General features: G+C 46.2%; 1 protein-coding gene across 2 annotated transcripts in view; it reads right to left on the bottom strand.

Moving 5' to 3' along the window:
- The window catches only part of GALNT7 (polypeptide N-acetylgalactosaminyltransferase 7), a 597,040-nt gene that overhangs the window by 45,460 nt on the left and 534,037 nt on the right, over positions 1-17,543 (bottom strand). For both annotated transcript variants that reach the window (XM_078677071.1, XM_078677072.1), the window contains exon 10: positions 3,520-3,618. In XM_078677071.1, the coding sequence (XP_078533197.1) occupies positions 3,520-3,618 (99 nt within the window). The remainder of the gene's footprint in view (positions 1-3,519; positions 3,619-17,543) is intronic.

Here is a 17,543-nt window from a genome sequence, read left to right as displayed (position 1 = left end):
CTCCTGAAGTGTTTTTTATTTCAAGTGGTCCTTACGATCCTTCAATGTTTTTATGTTTCCCTACTAATACTTAGATGCGTTTTTAGAACCTATGGGGCAATTGTTATCAGACTGAAGGACAGGTACTACGATTCTCCTAGAATACTACAATTGAATGACTTTTACTTGACTTATGGGATGGTGAGTGAAAAGTGCCCATGTTGAGGTGGAAAGGTGGGGGACAGAAATGTTAGCATGAAATCTGAAACTATACCGATTCTTCCAAAATAATGCTTTCAAAATGTATTGATACATAGTTATCACTGTTGTAAATTCTCATTGTCTATTGTCAGAATATTCCCTCCATTCTCTCTGATTTATGTAATTTCTATTAAATTGAAGTTTTAATGTACTTGTATATTAATGTAATTAATTATAGGCCTATCCTGATGCTTCCATATCCTTCACAACAGTCTGGCCCTCCTAGGAGTACCTCTAATGATCTGTTGAGCTTAAGTTATTGGAGTGGATTTTGGAAGGCTTGGGGAGCTGCAATTATGATTAAAATGGCATTTGATGTGCCTGTCTCACTGCCCCCATTGGAACAGTCCACAGACACCAAGTACATGGACAAGGGTATTCCCCGCTTGAGTCCTGAAGGATTATATTGTGCACTGTGTTCTGTATTTAAGCTCTGAGGAAGACTTGAACATTAGCAGGTGTCTGGTGCTGGATTATGTCAAAGTTTTCATTATTGTATAGGATACCTGTACAAAACGTACTAAAGTTTCCAAATGTGTTTGCCTATCTTTTATTTATTTAGTCATAACTTCCCTCTTCATATTGTCTGACTTAATTTCCTTATTTCGTCTGATTTTTATTCTTATTTGATATACTTGATTGTTCTCTCCCACATTGCTTGATCTTACTTCAAACAATCATTATTAAAGTTGGAAAAGATTTTGCTGTCTTTTGTAAAGTAATTTGCTTATCAGGCATCACTGTTTTTGACCTTATCGTTTCATCATAAAGTAAGTAAAAATTATGTAGAAAAGTAATTCCAAGGAGAAAAGGGCTTTTAGAATAGTTTATTTAAAAAAAAGAACCGAGCAGAACATACAGTCTTTTACAAATAACAAAAAAGCTATGCGTACTCATGATCAGCTTTGTGTGAGAGGAGAAAGCAGCTCTAGGACAATGCAGGTGTTCATCAGCCTCAATATTGTTTAAAAAGGTTGAAGAGCTTCTTGTCAATGGACAAGTATGGCCAGTTCCACAACTTAGCAATGAGATACAATTTAGATTGGAATGCTATGTGTTCCAGAAGATCTATTTATAGTTAAAGCTACAGTTAAGTAGAAATCTGACTAGTTTAGCCTCAGCTTTATTCGTATTACAAACATGCCTGCTAAGTCCACTTTTGCACTGTTCTATTTTATTCTTCTGATTATCTACAGTTCCACAATTATTCAAACAGGCGTTAACCCATGTGCTTGTCTTAAAAGATAACAATGTCATTTGCATCATGGTTGATTACTGTACTCTCCAAGAAAAGAAAGCACAACACAGCTATCTAAAGCAATCTTCGAAGCTAGAGGCACGTCTCTAAAAGTGTAGTTAGAGGCAAATGGCAGAAGCATGTTTGCTAAGAGATGGGGATGAGATGAAATTGCGCTATACTAAAAGATACCCAAACAAATACAGAAGGATACTACCAATAGCCCAGACCAGGAAATCAGAGGACAAAAATTGCCTTAGCTTTGCCGGTACTACTAAATGTAACAAGCAGCTTTTCTAGCATTTCAAAACTAGATAATTGTTGAGTTTATTGAAATCTATCACAAGGCCTTCTGAGATGACACTGCCTCAGACAAACTAAAAGCATTCCCTGTGGAGTCCTGGCAATGCATAAGGCTGATGCCCTATGCATTGCCAGGACTCCCCAGAGTTGTGTTTTCTTGTGATACATATTAAACTGATGGAGCAAACAGATGCTGATAATCTGTGATAAGTATTAGTTCAGCTCCTAATGATATGGAGGAAGCTGAAATTCACTGGTTTCTTTTTTTGGATCACATATTGAGTGAATTCATTAAGGCCTACTTTGTCTGAACAGGGATCACTCCCACGTGCTACTTATTGGAGATGATTGCAACTATGCACGGTCTTTGGTAAAACTGCAACTTTGCTAAAGAGCAAGTAGCAGGTCCAGTGCAAAAGTGTAAAACTTAGGTAACATGCTCAATGTTGAACTACCCAATGGCACTCCATTAAATGTATAGTATAAGTTATGGGTACTATTTTTACTCTTTCAAAAGCACACTAATGCTGCTCCAGTCAAATCACTGTGTATAGCCAGGAAATCCACAAACCCACCTCCTGCAATATTACATATTTGGGGTTTCATAAGAGCATGTCTAACTAGGGGACGATGGTTAGCCTGAATCCAATAAACCAGGATCAGGAAGTCCACACCTTGGAATCCATCCATTGGCTGTAAGTACATTCAAGAGACAAGCCCCTTGAGAAAGGCCTTTTTGAGCAGTAGGACAATCAATAATCTGAAGCTGGGTCCACATTAAGTGCTCACCAGATACTTAACACGTAAATATCTGATGCGGTAAAATGAAACATAAGAAACAAGAGTGAAGTACCCCCAGAGTTTCAGGCCTTCAGCTGCAGAATGACGTAAACCCCCACTTGAGTATGTAACTAATGCATGACAAGTTTAAGAAAATACCTGAAATCGTAAGAAGTACGCATGTTGAAGGAGTTAGTTGTTCAGAATAGAATTGCTACCACCACCACACGGACTAGGTAATGGCACAGAACATACATTAAAACGACTCCTGCAACTTTAAAAATGGTATATGTGATTAACAGCGAGGACCATTTTATCACCCTCGCAGAGGCTCAACTACTTTGGAGGGTGGTAATTGGGCCCAATGGAAAAACATAAAGCAGCTTTCACCACCTTTCACATCAAGCATTCTAAAGTGGTCAAAACGCAGTATGTTTAGCACAATATAGGTCTCCTCAGTAAATATACAGAAATATTTCTAATCTAGAATTCATGAAGAAGTATAGGCATTCTCCGTCGTTGCGCCGATATTAAGCAAACTAGCAAACATACCTAGAGGAGGGAGTCAAGATTAACCTGGGGGACTCAAGTTCTGAAGATGTTGCTGCGGGAGTTCCGTCTAATATGTTGCACAAAGTTAGAAGAGATCAACAGAGTCACCAAGTTCTTGATCACATGCAAGCCTCTTAAAATTACAGATTGCAGAAACTTGGAATGCATAATAAACAACACTGCCCACTGGCAAACACAATCAATAACACATTTGTAAACATAACGGTAAATGTTGTTTTTACCTACTTTAGTGATTTTTCAAATAAAAATGTCAGCAATCGTGTCTTTTTCTCGAGCTTTCTTGATGTATTATTCTGTCACAACTTCTATTGCAAAATACTGCCAGCTGTTAAATTATTGACAACAAATTTCTAATATATTTAGTACCATAAATCAAGCATGATTACCTGATTTCCACCCATTCTGTGGCAGGGCCCAAGCTCCAAAAATCCACCGTTTGTGTGTCCCATGCTATCTATACAGTAAACAGTATCGACAGCTCTAATCTGAAGGAAGACAGATGGAAATAAGCATGAGCTATAACAGGGTACTCCTTGGAGAACAGTATCTGAGTAATAGTTAAAGTAAATGCAAACTATTATGGCTCATAACTTTTAGGACACTAGAAAATGTTTAACATGGATGTGCTATGTGCTATTGGTATTTTCACTGCTTTTATCAAGTTATTTTTATGTTGCTACAGGTGGCACAAACAGAATGGTTACTTACCTGTGGGAGTAATTTTGCAGTTTGCAAATAATCTGGATTACATGCTGTGCACCATTCCTCCATCTAATGGTTGGTTCAGGAATGGTCTCCACTTTTCTTTTCTTTTGTTTTTTGAGTGGGCATTGTCGAACATTAGGTGCCATGTCTCTACACGATTTTTTTTTTAAAGAAACTTTTTTTCCTTTTACATGTTGTACAGCAGATACGCTGATTGCGGCCCAAATAGATACAGAGCAAGATCCTTCGGATATATCCCATTTCATATCCCACTTTGTCTAATACCCATGAGTCCCGGTTTTATTAATCCCCTGCTCGGCCCGGTATCACTTCTGCATATAATCAAGAAAATTCCCCCCTCCCTCTCCTCCCCTTCCCCAATAAGTAACTGATCCCCTACCCCCTGCCCCTTCCGCCCGCACTCCTGTCTCTCCCACGACATCTCTTGAAACCCAGATAGGCGCCTCCCCCTGTACTTGAGATGTATGTAATGGTACTTTGCCGGGGCCTCCTTGTAATGTCCCCGTCCACTCCTGTGCAGTCCTATTATGTGTCCCCATCTCTCAAGATCTTATAGTGCTACTCCGTCCTACCCCGCCCCCAGAGGGTTTTCCATTTGTGGTGGTCTCTCCGGGGTGGAAGCCCCACACCCTCTATCATCTCTCTTTATGTCTTCCATCAGCCCTTCCCACGCCTGAGCTAGCTGCAGCTTGCTCACCCCTCGTCTCGCGTTCCTTAGCAGGATCTCATCCTGCCCTCACAGCCAGCGCATTTCACCAGCTCTCGTTTCCATCTGGACACATTGGGGCCCTCTGGTTTCTTCCAGCAGCTAGTGATTTTTCGTTTCGCGAGTATAAAGGCAAGGTCTTGGAACCTGTCTGTGGTCCTGGTTTTGGCAGTGTGTGGGAACTGGTTGAGCAATACATGGGCTGGTGAGCAGGGGACCACCCTCTCCGTTATTCTAGCTATTTCCCGTGTTATTTCCTGCCAGTACTGCATCAAGGAGGTGCAGCTCCACATCATGTGAATAAAAGTCGCCCCATGCGTATTACATTTCGGGCATTTAGCATCTGCCGCCTTCAAAGTAGCAGTTGATACGCTCCGGGGTTAGCTATGCTTGGTGAAGTACTTAGAAACGAATCAAGCTAACCAGGCGTTTCGGGATACTTTAGTGGTGTCATGTCTGTACTTGATGACATCAAATGCTCGCCCAGGAAGCTCCACTGCATGGTTGCAAACTTCAGATTATTTTTTATCCAGTATCCTCATGTATGCAACTTCCCTTGTGTCTTGTTTTCCCACTTGCAAAACTCTGCATTTGTTTTCCAGCAGTGGTGGGAGAGTTCAATGTGAATCCAGAAAGTCTTCAAGCTACAAAACTACTCTTACATGTAATTAACCATTTTGTTTTGCAGATTCTTTCTGGATTCACATGCTGTGCATAGATTGCGCAGGAGTGTTCATTCTCGTCCTGTGGGAAGTTGGGCAGAGAATGAGTTTGTGTTTGCAGACACGTGTTTCAGTACCTTCTGTCCTACCAATGGCGGCTGCGTTGAAACGGGAGTGGGGGGTGGAAGGTTGTGGTGGGTGGGGGGGGGGAGGCGTTAGGGTGGATGGACTAGAAAAAACCCCATAAACTTACTTTTTCCGCACCACGTCTCTCTTCCGTCCTCTTCATCAGGATCCGCTGCTAGCACCAGAAGCACCCAGTCTTCAAGACTCTCCCAGCCAAACACGATGCTGCAGGAGTAGCGGCGTGATTGGTCTGAGCGTCCTGTTTGGACGCTCAGGCAGTGCCTGGGAGTCTGGGCATGTCCTCCACGTAGCTGAGCAACACAGCCCAATAGAGAACATGCCAAGTGCGCATGACTGTTTGGCCGGTACTAAAGGGCCCTAGAGGGCCGGCCAAACCGTCATGTGCACTTAGAGAAGTGCAAACCACTCCGCTGCTCTGGCATCATAGAGCCCAGCCCCGACTCGCGCATAGATTATTTTTTTTTTTTAATAACGTCTTGTTATAATTTTCTTATTTGCACTGCTGAAATAGCTGTGCGGTGACGCTTCTCCGTCTTGGCGGAGGAGCCGCTACTGTGTACCACCTGTGCTTCCTTACTTGCTTGGAAGCTAACACTGTGATACAACCTTGGGCAAGATGTTGGGGTTAGTTCTCATCACTATCCTATCCTTGTGGATTTGAATGTACAGTTCCTGCCCTGTCAGTGCCTGTAGTTCGTTCACACATAGTGATGTTATGGCTACCATAAAGGCGGTCTTTAAGGTGTGGATTTGCAGTCCTGCACTGTGCATGGGCTCGAATGGTGGTTTCATCAGGTGCATAAGTACTAGGCTGAGGTTTCAGGCGGGTGTGGGTGCTGCTCTTGGTGGGTCTCGTCTTTTTACTCCCTCTAGAAAACTTTGGAATACACTTCTTCCTGTCACACCTCTTGTGTACATCCCAATGGCTGCGAAGTGCACCTTCAATGTAGCACAGGATAGCCCTTTGTCTAACAGGTGCATAAGGTAATTTATGATTGTGGCATCCTTTGCCATTGCTTGTGGCCTCTTGACGTTTGCAGTATAATTTTCCATTTTTGGAGTAACACTTGCATGTTGTCGGTATTCTTGCTATCTTTAGTACTTCCATGGTTCTGTTTGATATGGTTCAGGAGCCATGATGTCAAGCTGAGTGTTTCTGGTTTCAGTGAAAAGGTTTGCTCTACTGCATGGTTAGAATAGCCTGCTGTGTTGGTAGCTGCATCACACGTCCCTGAGCCAGCTCCACAAGGTCGGAGAAGCATGCCTGTCTGGCCAATTGCGGTGCTATGAAGACGACAGTAATGGCTGCCTGTCTGTATCTCTTTACCACAAGGTGGATCAGTGGAATTGGTGAAAAGGCATATGAAAATCTCCCTGACCATTCCATAGATAGGGCATTCCCCAGTGACCTTGGGTTTGGGAATCTGGATGCGAAACGTTCACATTTAGCATTCTGATGTGTTGCCAATACGTCCATTTGTGATGTTCCCCACCTTGTGAAAATCCTATGTAGTTCCGTGGGTTGAGGTTCCATTTGTGGGATGCTCTGTTTTGTCTGCTTAGTATGTCTGCCTCCGTGTTCTCCACTCCCAGCAGATGTATGACTACCTGAGTTTATGTTAAACTATAACACCCATTTCCATATCTCCTGTGCTAGGCTGGATAGAGCATGAGATCTTGTTTGTCTATGTTTGCTGAGGTAAAACATGGTTGTTCCATACAAAAGCTGTGTTGGATTATGTTGAGTATTCAACAACTTTGCAGAATCCTCAGATTCTGTCCCCTACTGGAGTTCTGTGTAGGGGTGGCTGGTTTGTGAAGGAACGTGCTGCTGTGTGCTGTCCCTCTCAGTGCTGAACACATGAGATGCTGATGGTTGTGAATCAATCAATCAGTCAGAACATTTGTTAAGCGCATTACTCACCAGTGAGGGTCTCAAGGTGCTGGGGGGGGGGGGACGGGTTGCTGCTACTGCTCGAATAGCCAGGTCTTGAGTAGCCTCCTGAAGGTTAGTAGGTCCTGGGTCAGCCGTAGGAGGATGGTGAGGGTGTTCCAGGTCATGGCGGTGAGGTAGGAGAATGATCTGGCGCTGGTGGTCGCTCTTCGGATGCGGGGGACGGTGGCGAGGTCGGCGGAGCAGAGCTGGCCGTTCGGGGTGTAGAAGGTAAGTCGTCTGTGAAGGTATGCCGGTCTGGTGTTGTGGAGTGCCTTGTGAGCGTGGGTGAGGAGCTTGAAGGTGATTCTCTTGTTGACGGGAAGCCAGTGCAGGTCTCTCAGGTAGGGTGTGATGTGGCTGTTGAGAGGGATGTCGAGGATCAGGCGTGCAGAGGCATTCTGTATGCGTTGAAGTTGTTTCAGGAGTTTGGCCGAGGCACCTGCGTAGAGGGCGTTTCCGTAGTCCAGCCTGCTGCTGACGAAGACCTGGGTGACCATTCTTCTTGTTCCGGTGGGGATCCACCTGTAGCTCTTGCGTAGCATGCAGAGGGTGTTGAAGCAGGAGGATGGGACGGCATTGACTTGCTTGGCCATGGAGAGTGTTGAGTTGAGGATGAACCCCAGATTGCGTGCGTGGTCGGTGGGTGTCAGTACTGCGCCCAGTGCGGTCGGCCACCAGGAGTCGTCCCAGGCTGAGGGGGTGGTGCAGAGGATGAGGACCTCCGTCTTGTCCGTGTTCAGCTTCAGACGGCAGTTCTTCATCCACTCGGCGACGGCCTTCATTCCTTCAGGTAGGTTGGTTTTGGAGGTGAGGGGGTCCTTGGTGAGGGAGAGGATCAGCTGGGTGTTGTTGGTGTAAGAGATGATATTGAGATTGTGCAGTCGGGCTACGTGTGCAAGCTGTGCCATGTAGACATTGAACAGTGTCGGGCTGAGGGATGATCCTTGGGGTACGCCTCAGATGATCTCGGAGGCTACGGACCGGAAAGGCGGGAGTAGGACGCTCTGGGTTCTCCCTGAGAGGAAGGAGGTGGTCTTTTCCAGAGCCTTGTCTCGGATCCCTGTGTTGTGGAGGCGTGTGCATAGGGTGCAGTGACAGACAGTGTCGAAGGCAGATGATCGGTCCAGGAGGATGAGTGCTGCGGTCTCGCCATTGTCCAGCAGGGTCCTGATGTCATCGGTGGCGGCGATGAGGGCAGTTTCGGTACTGTGGTTGCTGCGGAACCCGGACTGGGATGGGTCCAGTATGTTGTTCTCCTTGAGGTAGCGGGTCAGTTGTCCGTTGACGGTCTTCTCGATGAACTTTGCCGGGAACGGGAGCAGGGAGATGGGCCGGAAGTTCTTGAGGTCCTTCAGATCTGCCTTGGGTTTCTTGAGCAGGGTGTTGATCTCGGCGTGCTTTCAGCTCTCCGGGAAGGTCGCGTTCTCGAAGGAGATGTTGATGGCCTTGTGGAGATGGGGTGCGATGGTAGCACTAGCTTTGTTGAAGATGTGGTGTGGGCATGGTTCTGACGGAGAGCCGGAGTGGATGGTGTTCATGATTTTGATGGTGTCGTCAATGTTTATGTTGGTCCAGGTGAGCAGGGGATCGATGCGGGTGGTGGCCGTGGGGGCTGAGGTGTCGGTGGCTGTCAGGGCGGCCCGGTTGTTGAAGCTGTTGTGGATGTCTGTGATCTTGCGATGGAAGAAGATGTCAAGGGAGTCGCACAGGTCTTGCGAAGGTGGGATGTCGTTGGTGTTGGAGCTGGGGTTGGAGAGTTCCTTCACGATGTTGAAGAGCTCTTTGCTGTTGTGCGAGTTGTTGTCGAGGTGGTCCTTGAAGAAAATAACAAGAATAGAGGATAGAGGTGCACTCAGGTCCTTGAAGAAGGCCATTTTGGCAGATCTGCTGAGGTGATGGTGTCTGCGGATGGCATTCTTGTGGGCTGCGTAGTTGTCCGGTGCCATTTCTTCTCTAGTTTTCGGCAGGTTTGCTTGGAGGCCTGGAGGTCCGCGGTGAACCAGCTGGCTTTCTTGTTGGTGCGTCTGGTGGAAGGTTTCTTGATCGGGGCAAGAGTGTCGGCGCAGTCGTCGATTCATCGCCTGAGGTTGCGGGCAGCGATGTCGGAGTCGGTGGGGTCGGCGGGTGGGCTTTGGGCGAGGGTGGTGTTTAGCTGGTCTTCGGTGACTTTGCTCCAGCTGCGACGGGGGATCTGTTCAGTGCGGTGGTGCGTGGTGGGTTTCCCGAAGGTGAAGTGGATGCAGCGACGGTCGGTCCAGTGGAGTTCGCTGGTGTGGTTGAAGGTGATATGGGCGCTTGCAGAGAAGATGGGGTCAAGCGTGTGGCCGGCGGAGTGGGTGGGCGTTGTGAAGAGATGTCTGAGTCCGAGGTTGTCAATCAGGGTGGTGGAGATGGTGTCGTTGTTCTCGAGGTGGAAGTTCAGGTGTCCGAGGAGGATGTAGTCTGTGGAGACAAGGGCGTGTGTGCTGACGAAGTCAGCGATGGAGTTGCTGAACTGAGGCCAGGGTCCGAGGGGTCTGTAGACGAGGGTTCCTCTGAGGGTGGTGTTGGGGTCAGTGTGGATCTGGAAGTGCAGGTGTTCGGCAGTGTTGAGGGTGTCGTAGGTGCTGGTTGAGACCCCGAGGGTTTTTTTGTGGACGATGGCGATTCCACCTCCCACTCCGTTGGTGCAGTCCCTGCGGGTGATCTTGTAGCCGTCCATGATGGCTATGGCGATGTCGGGTGCCGAGAAGGCACTCACCCTGGTCTCTGTCAGGAAGGCGACGTCCGGGGAGGATGTGTCGAGCAGGTCCCAGAGTTCGATGGCGTGTTTGCGTGCCGAGCGGGTGTTCAGTAGTATGCATCTAAGGTGGTTGCGTTCTGTTGAGGTGGGCGGTTTGGCGGCTCGGAGGCTGGTGAAGCTGCAGCTCCGGCAGGAGAGGGGTCCTTTGGTGTGCTTCGGGGCAGCCAGGAAGCAGGTGTGTGGTCATCCGGTGTTGAGTGCCTGGAGGGTGCTGGCGGTGTAGTGGCAGCAGTCGGTGTGGCATTCATGGGGACCAGGGGGTCTGGCGCTGGGCATGGTCCAGGCGCGGACTGGCTTGCCTTAGGTGTGCCCTTGGCGCGGCCGCCCGTATGAGGGGGATGGGAGAGAGGAGCAGCTGGGAGGTGAGAGCGGGCAACATATGGGCAGGCAGGGTGGCAGAGACGCAGCGGCGGGAAAACGGGGCAGGGAGGGAAGAAAAACAAAAGGGATAAGAGATTCAAGAAACACAAGGCAATAAACAGAGTAACAGAGTCAAGAGGCAGAAGGCACTAACAGAGCAGGGGGACACGTTCAGACAGGTGGCGCTGTGCGGCGTGGGGAGCGACCTACCTGAGGACAGGGTCAAGGGTCGCTCAAAGAAGATTTCCTTTGAGGAGGGACTCCTCCCTTGAATTGGCCTCTGATTGTAGAGCGTCCGTGGATTTAGCTGTGTTATTGTCCTTTTTCAGTTTTAGGAGAGTCATCTACTGCTCCAAGGAGCAAAATTTCCATGAAGGGCATGTTTACCACCACTACTGCAGACTGCAATTCTTGTTTGAATCCTTTGCCAGGAATGTCTCCTGAGCGTGGCTCAGATGCATAGCTGTCTGCTGGCAGTGCCTGCAGCGTTCACGGTCAATTTCAGGCAGGTGTTACTACTTGTCTTCTCCTCCTGGACGAGTGTTCTCCCCCTCTTTTTATACTGTTCTTGGAAATGCTGCATGAGGCTCTCCATCTCCTCCCACTGTTGGTGGGCATAAAGGTTCAGGAGGGCACTGGAATTTGCGGTTCTCCATTGAGCAATGGCAAAGTGCTCCATCTTCCAGCCCACCATGTCTACCTGTTTACTCTCCCTAGTGGATGGTGAGCCAACTGATGTCAATGAGTTAGCCCTTTTCTGGGCCATGGAAAATATGATGGAGTCATCAAGAACGGATCCTCTGATGTAGGAGGGGACCTGTGTGGAGTGTCTGTATTTTTTCTCCATGCGTGGGTAACAGCCTTGGACATAACTGGTCCTTGAAGGCCTCCCTTGCCTGGTCCAGCATTGTTGGCAGTATTGGAAGGACTTTCTTCCTTCTCAGAGATGGAAGTAAAGTTTTCAGCAGGAAGCAAGATTTTTCAGCTCTTTTTTCAGAGTGACACCGTAGGTGCCCACTGCGTACTTCACTACAGCATTCTACACCAAGATGTCATCCGAAGGCAAGGTACTCGAGAGATATGTGTCCTTGCCTTCCTCAGGTGAGTCGGATCAATATTTTGCTAATCTTCAGGGCTGTCTGCGTTGAAAACGCTCTCCTGGAACGACCTTTAGTGGAATCCAAATCTTCACACTCTCTTCCACCAGCTTGGGTGTTGCCACAGGCTCTAACTCCAGTTCATTGGCTTCAATCTCGACCTCAACCAGCGTTTCCTTCGAGAGCCGGAGTAGGATATTTTATCCCTTCAAACAGTCATCAACCTTCTTCTTTCTCCTGATGACTGATTTTAGTCTTGTGGCGTATTTACTTCCTTTCGACATTGAGTGCTTTCTTTTCAGCATTGACATCGACCACTGGTGTCTTCTTTTTGGTGCCAAATTTATACCTCCTGTGCTCTCTATCTCTTTTTGGAGTCGAGGCTAGTTCTGAGGGCTTGTCTGCTGTGGCGTCTTTTTGCTTAGATCCGAGGGGTTCTGTTAGCTTTTGCTTCGTCTTTGGTGCTTTTGTACTTAATGTAGACTCCTTCTGTTTGGACCCCTTCGTCTCCATACCTGATCTCCCCTGCGGTACCTTGTGTTTCCGTCCGTCAGTATCTTTCAACAATGGTTTCTTCAGGACCTTCCACTTCTTGGCATCGATTGTTTCGGCATCTGAATCTTGAAAAGAATCTGAAGAAGAGAACCACGCAATGTAGCTTATTGGGCTCATGTCTGACATCATCAAGGAGGGGCATGACCCCAAGTGGTTACGATGCCCAGTCAAAAAAAGAGAAGAAAACTAGAGACAGTTCTGAACCCAACCACTTGCTTTCTTCAAGATAAATGTATATGAAGAAGAAGTTGCTCCTTGTACGTACTCACAGACTCTCTTGTACTCATACGTTTCTCCTCCTCCAGACTCTTTATATTTTTTTCTGAATACATGGCATTTTGACGTAATGGACTAGTATAAAGCTCCTTCTACTTATACTAGGTGGCCCACCCTAGTATACCTCAAAAGGTTTACAATTTCCACAAATGAGGGAAAAGCATAAAAAAACATATCTCAGATCTCCTTTATTGAATCCTTATTCCAAACCCCATAAGAATAATTGTCCAACACATGTTTCGCTTTATAAAATCACTTCTTTGGGGTTGATGGTCAGATCAGAAAAGTAGAATAAAGTTTACCAAATTTGAGACAGCCATAGCTCCATGCACCCCTGTTCTTCCAAGACCGTTGGCACAGGCTGCTCCTACCTATGAGCAGAGGCCTTACCTGAGTATGGCCTTGTGACTTGTTTGGCACACAGTCAGCAATACGGCTATCACCTGCTACTCCTAATCCCAATGAAGATTATCTGGTCTGAAGACCACCCATTCTGCCAAATGGTGCCTGCTGCAAGCAAATAATAAGTCGCCCTGCAACAATTGGAACCTGGGCAGTACATTAACAACAAAAACAAATCGCTCCCTCGGAGAGAGCTTGCAGCCTATGCTCCCTTGGCATTTAAAAAATAAAAAGATAACACATACACAATCAGTTGTATGTTCAAGTCTTGATTTCTTTACTACAATACAGAACAAAACGTACATATAGGTGCTTCAAAGAAAATGGCGCAGTGCGAGTGGTTTGTGACAGAGGTGGATATTGGTGTCCAAAAGGTGTTTCTAATGATAAAATACTGATAACAAATGATGTATTCCTAATAGCACAAAACTCATGTACTTGAAGTTTACTACACTAAAGAACAACTTAATAGCAGGCAACAGTGTAATATGTCGACATTCTGACCCCTAAAGATGACTGTAATTGTCAAGACAAAACAAAAACGGTAGCAACCCTAAATATGTGGCCCAAACATCCTGTAAAGATCTGAATATTTCAGTGCTGGTTGGAGAGACACTAACTCTTAATACGCTTACACCATTAGAAGATCAGCAAAGAATTACTGCTGTAGCCACAACGTCAGCTCTCCTCTACTTGCCGATGCCGAGAGGATGGGAATGAAGTTCAAGACCTACTGAGTGAGGGCCAACTAAATCCTGTAGGCAGACTTAGGTGCGCTCGGCCAGAATAGCTACAGCATTCAAAGTGCCCCGTGAAGCATTTGGTTTTCAGCCTCTGGTCCCAGTCTCATTTTCCAAGTCTTGCCAGATGTGCGGCTGCTTCAGCTGACAAGCTTGAGACCTGTACACTTGAATGCTAGAAGCTATTTTCAACAAATCCACTGAATCATTGTTACGTCATAAGAGGCAGGGTCTTCTCACCACTGCGTATCCGAAAGAAAAAGGGTCTCCCTTGCTGTTCCTCCATGGCAAAGACCTGTAGGAATCCCATCTCAATATCAGCCACTATAAAATCCTGCATGGCAAGCCCTGGCCCCCGGGTCATCTTTATTTGGAAGGACTCTGCATTTTCACCCTTTGCTGGAGATGCTGTCAAAAAGACAGTTATATTGCACACATACTGTGATCCTGCTGGTTGTGACCCATTAGTGGGATGGAATCTTGTCCACCAGGAAAACTACTTACTGCTATAACTTTGCCCCCTCTGCAGAACCGGCACTCCTCCATTTTGTTTCAATCATCCTACAGATGACATTGAACTGGCAATGGTGGTTCACTATGGCTCAGGTGGTGACTAATCGATGTGATCTTCGACAGTGGAACAATGCCTCCCGGCTGACCCAGGGTAAGTGGAGGAGGAAATTGATGGCAATGGCCAATAGTGGCTCATTTATAAACTGAATGATCAGTTTCCTCTTTATGGGACGATCTAGGAATATTTATTCGGTGAGGGCTCAGACACAGACAAGGTATTGGGTTACTGCTGAAACTGCATTGGTTTTATGGTAGTGCCTGACATAAGTGCTTCTTCTGTACTGCCACAATCTCTTCTGATAATGTGCAGCTTGTTGATCGTGTTGGTGAACAGTGTTGGCGACGACAGTACCAGTATTTGGCCTAACAGTGTTTAAGCTGTAAATGTATTTGGTATTCAGTCCCCAACCACCCATGAATGCATGTGTTTTATGACGAAACCCAATCTGAAGAAATTGCTCCTAATAATTTTTTTTGAACATTTTACAATGATTTTTTCAACTGGAATGGCTTTTACCAGGCTAACAAAACCAGTCAATTTCGTTCAGGTATTTTTTAAGGGGGGAATTCCGCCTTCAAACCCTTCTATTTTCTTTGCTCTGTTCTTTCTCTTTTTCTTTTTAAGTGGTTCTTCACACTTAATCTCCCTTCTTTTCCTCTTTTTTTAGTTTCTTTGAGTACTTTTCTCAGGCAATGCCTCTACACTCATTTTTATACCCTCCCTCACCCTCTTAACTTCCCCTCTGTTTCTGCTCCTTGCCTACTCCTTCCTCCCTCCTAAGGTGTTGTGTGTGGTCCTCAGCCTTTTCCCCCATCTATGTTGTTCTCCCCCTAACTCCAACACTCTTTTCCTTACTTAGCTATGCTTTTCTCTTTTCTTATTTTGCTTTGCCGTTTACCTCTTTTCCTTTTCTTTTGAGTCACTGTAGACATAGAGGAAAGTCTATCATAAACCAGATTCTTTTCTTTTCCCCTTACAGCTCCTAATTTTAAAATAAATTGTAGATTTTTAAATGCATATCTATCTACTTAGTCTGGGATTCCAACTCGGGTCCGGTATAACTTTCCATGAAAATCACAGGATTTTTAGCGAGGTGTAGGAAAGGTGTTTGTCCAACAGGTGTGTGAAATATCTGATCAATATGGTGTCCTTTCTTGTTACACCAGTGTATGAATCTGCTCTACTTATTAGTGTAACATCTTCTTGTAGTAGGCCACCTTGCTTCCATAATTATTTTCAAAGACCTCGCTGGTAGGTTTAGATGTCCAAACTCTTTATCTTCAGGGACCATGTTGGCAGGGTCACAGGGTGGCACACTTGGCTCTCTGTATTGTTAGTAGATCTTGATGATCTGGGAGCTTTATGATTCATCCCTGTAACATCTCGAGTAGATCCGCGAACCTAATTTGCCTGGCCCACTGCAGAGCTACGAGGTTTAATGTAAAGTAAAGGGTAGAGGGGTGGATAGTGATAAGGAAGGTTATGAGTAAATTTAATACATGGGGGGTCTGGGCAAGTTCCCCCCTAACAATATATGTTAATGCCCTTCCTCAAAAGGCTTGTCTTGAAGGGGGTTCATTCTGCCATTGCGGTGGAGCTGCTGTGCTGGTAGTCTGTTGTGTGAATGAGGCTGAGTGCACACCACCCCTTTACAGGTATTCTTTTCCTCTGCTGCATTCCTCCCAGAAAGGGTCCTTCATATTGCAATGTCCCCACTTCTTTTGCTGCGTCTTTTTTCATGCACTGTAGCACCCCGTCTTTTTTCATGCACTGTAGCACCCCATCTATTGATTTTCCAAAAAGGCAAATTGATAATGGCGATTGTACTTCCAGTTTAAAACCTGAAACTCTTAACTAGGCATATTAGAGCAGAATTGTGGCAGTACATAATTGCTTACTGGCTGTATCTGCCGTGTCAAGTGCAGATCTGAGGCAGGTATTTTAAATGGGCTGCCTTCCTGGACAAGGTTATTGGCCACTCTTCCAGCAGGTGCTGCATGAGTTCCTCAGCTTCACTCCACTGTTAGTGAGTGTAGGCACTTTCATACTCTCTTTAACCGGTGGTAGCACTGGTAGGGTGGGAATATAGGCTCTCTTTTGAGCTGTTGCCACAATGAGAGCCTGCTGGTACATTGTCCCTAAAGTAAAGGGACCTATTGTCAGGAATATGCATTTCTTTTCCACCTTTGAAGACCTCCTTCTACTGGTCAAGGAGGCTGGGTAGCATTGGGAGGAATCGATTCCTCTTCTGGGCCAGTATTAGTGCTCCAGCAGGAAGCATGACTGTCTGCTCCTTCTCCAGTTGCACCCTAAAGTTATTTGCTGCTCTCTTTATAACCATATTGTATGCGGTGATGTCAGCATATGTAGCTTGCCACTCTTCCCTCTACTAACTACCCTGTTTGTGAAGGCTCTTGTTCAAGGAACTGTTCTTTCTCAAATGGAAACACCCCTCCATGATCTTCTCCTGAAGTTCTGATTTGAGTGGTGCCTCCATTCTTTTTAGAGGGTTGTAAAACTCTCTTTTCACATGAGGGCTACCATCATAGCCTTGAGGGTTCTTCTCATTTTCTCGATATTAAGAGATTTTTGTTAGGCATTTTTGTTGCCCCTTTTCTAGAGCGTCAAGCCTTTCCTCCCTTAAGGAGTCGTGTCCCTCCAACGCTTTTGATCCACTTTCCAGAACGATGCAAGTTCTGAGAGTCTTCCTCCAGCAGTATAATTAGGCTAATTTAGCTCCTGTTTGCTTTGCAGGGCTGAATGTTTTGGCATCAATGCAAATTTTGCATGCTTCAAGTATGATACTTTTGGAACCCCCGAGGCAACTGGCATCCTCTATGTCCGCTTGTATTTCTTCTCTGGCTGCCACTTGACTACCTCTTTGGCACTGGGGTCTTCCCCATGGACAAACTCAAAATCCTCCAGCGTGTCTTCTTCCTCGCTCAACAGACAAACATCTTTTAAGGATTTCTGTCTTTTCTGGGACGATATCTGTTGGGATGTAAAAGTTCCCTGCTTGGTGCGGATGTGTACCTTTGCCCTGAGTGGCCCAGCTGCAATTTTATCTGGATCCCTGGAACTGATTTTTGATGGTGGATAACAGTGGATTAGGCATGTGTGTCATGACCTATGCCTGTTTCACAGTACTGCAGGCTGTTTAGACTGGGAGAGCTGCACCAAGCACCCCTAAAAGTAGGGGGATACTGCCCTCACCTGGAGTTAAGTGGTGGCAGCATACCTTTGTTTGTGTTCAGTAGAATCAGTAATATGGACAGGTGTTCTTACCTGTGTCTCAGGAGTGGGGCCTATTGCCCCACTTGTGTAAAGTTCTGTGGTTGTGCACTTAACACATTCTTGGCCAGCATGGGTTCTGTGCAGGGCCACACAGCGTGTAATACTTGTGTATGCGTGCTGAAACACAGTGTGATAGTCGCATGTGCATGCCTG

The sequence above is a fragment of the Lissotriton helveticus genome, chromosome 2_1, assembly GCF_964261635.1.
Source record: "Lissotriton helveticus chromosome 2_1, aLisHel1.1, whole genome shotgun sequence".
Lineage (NCBI taxonomy): Eukaryota > Metazoa > Chordata > Amphibia > Caudata > Salamandridae > Lissotriton > Lissotriton helveticus.
The sequence above is the reverse complement of the archived record's forward strand: the minus strand, read 5'-3'. Positions and strand labels throughout refer to the sequence as shown.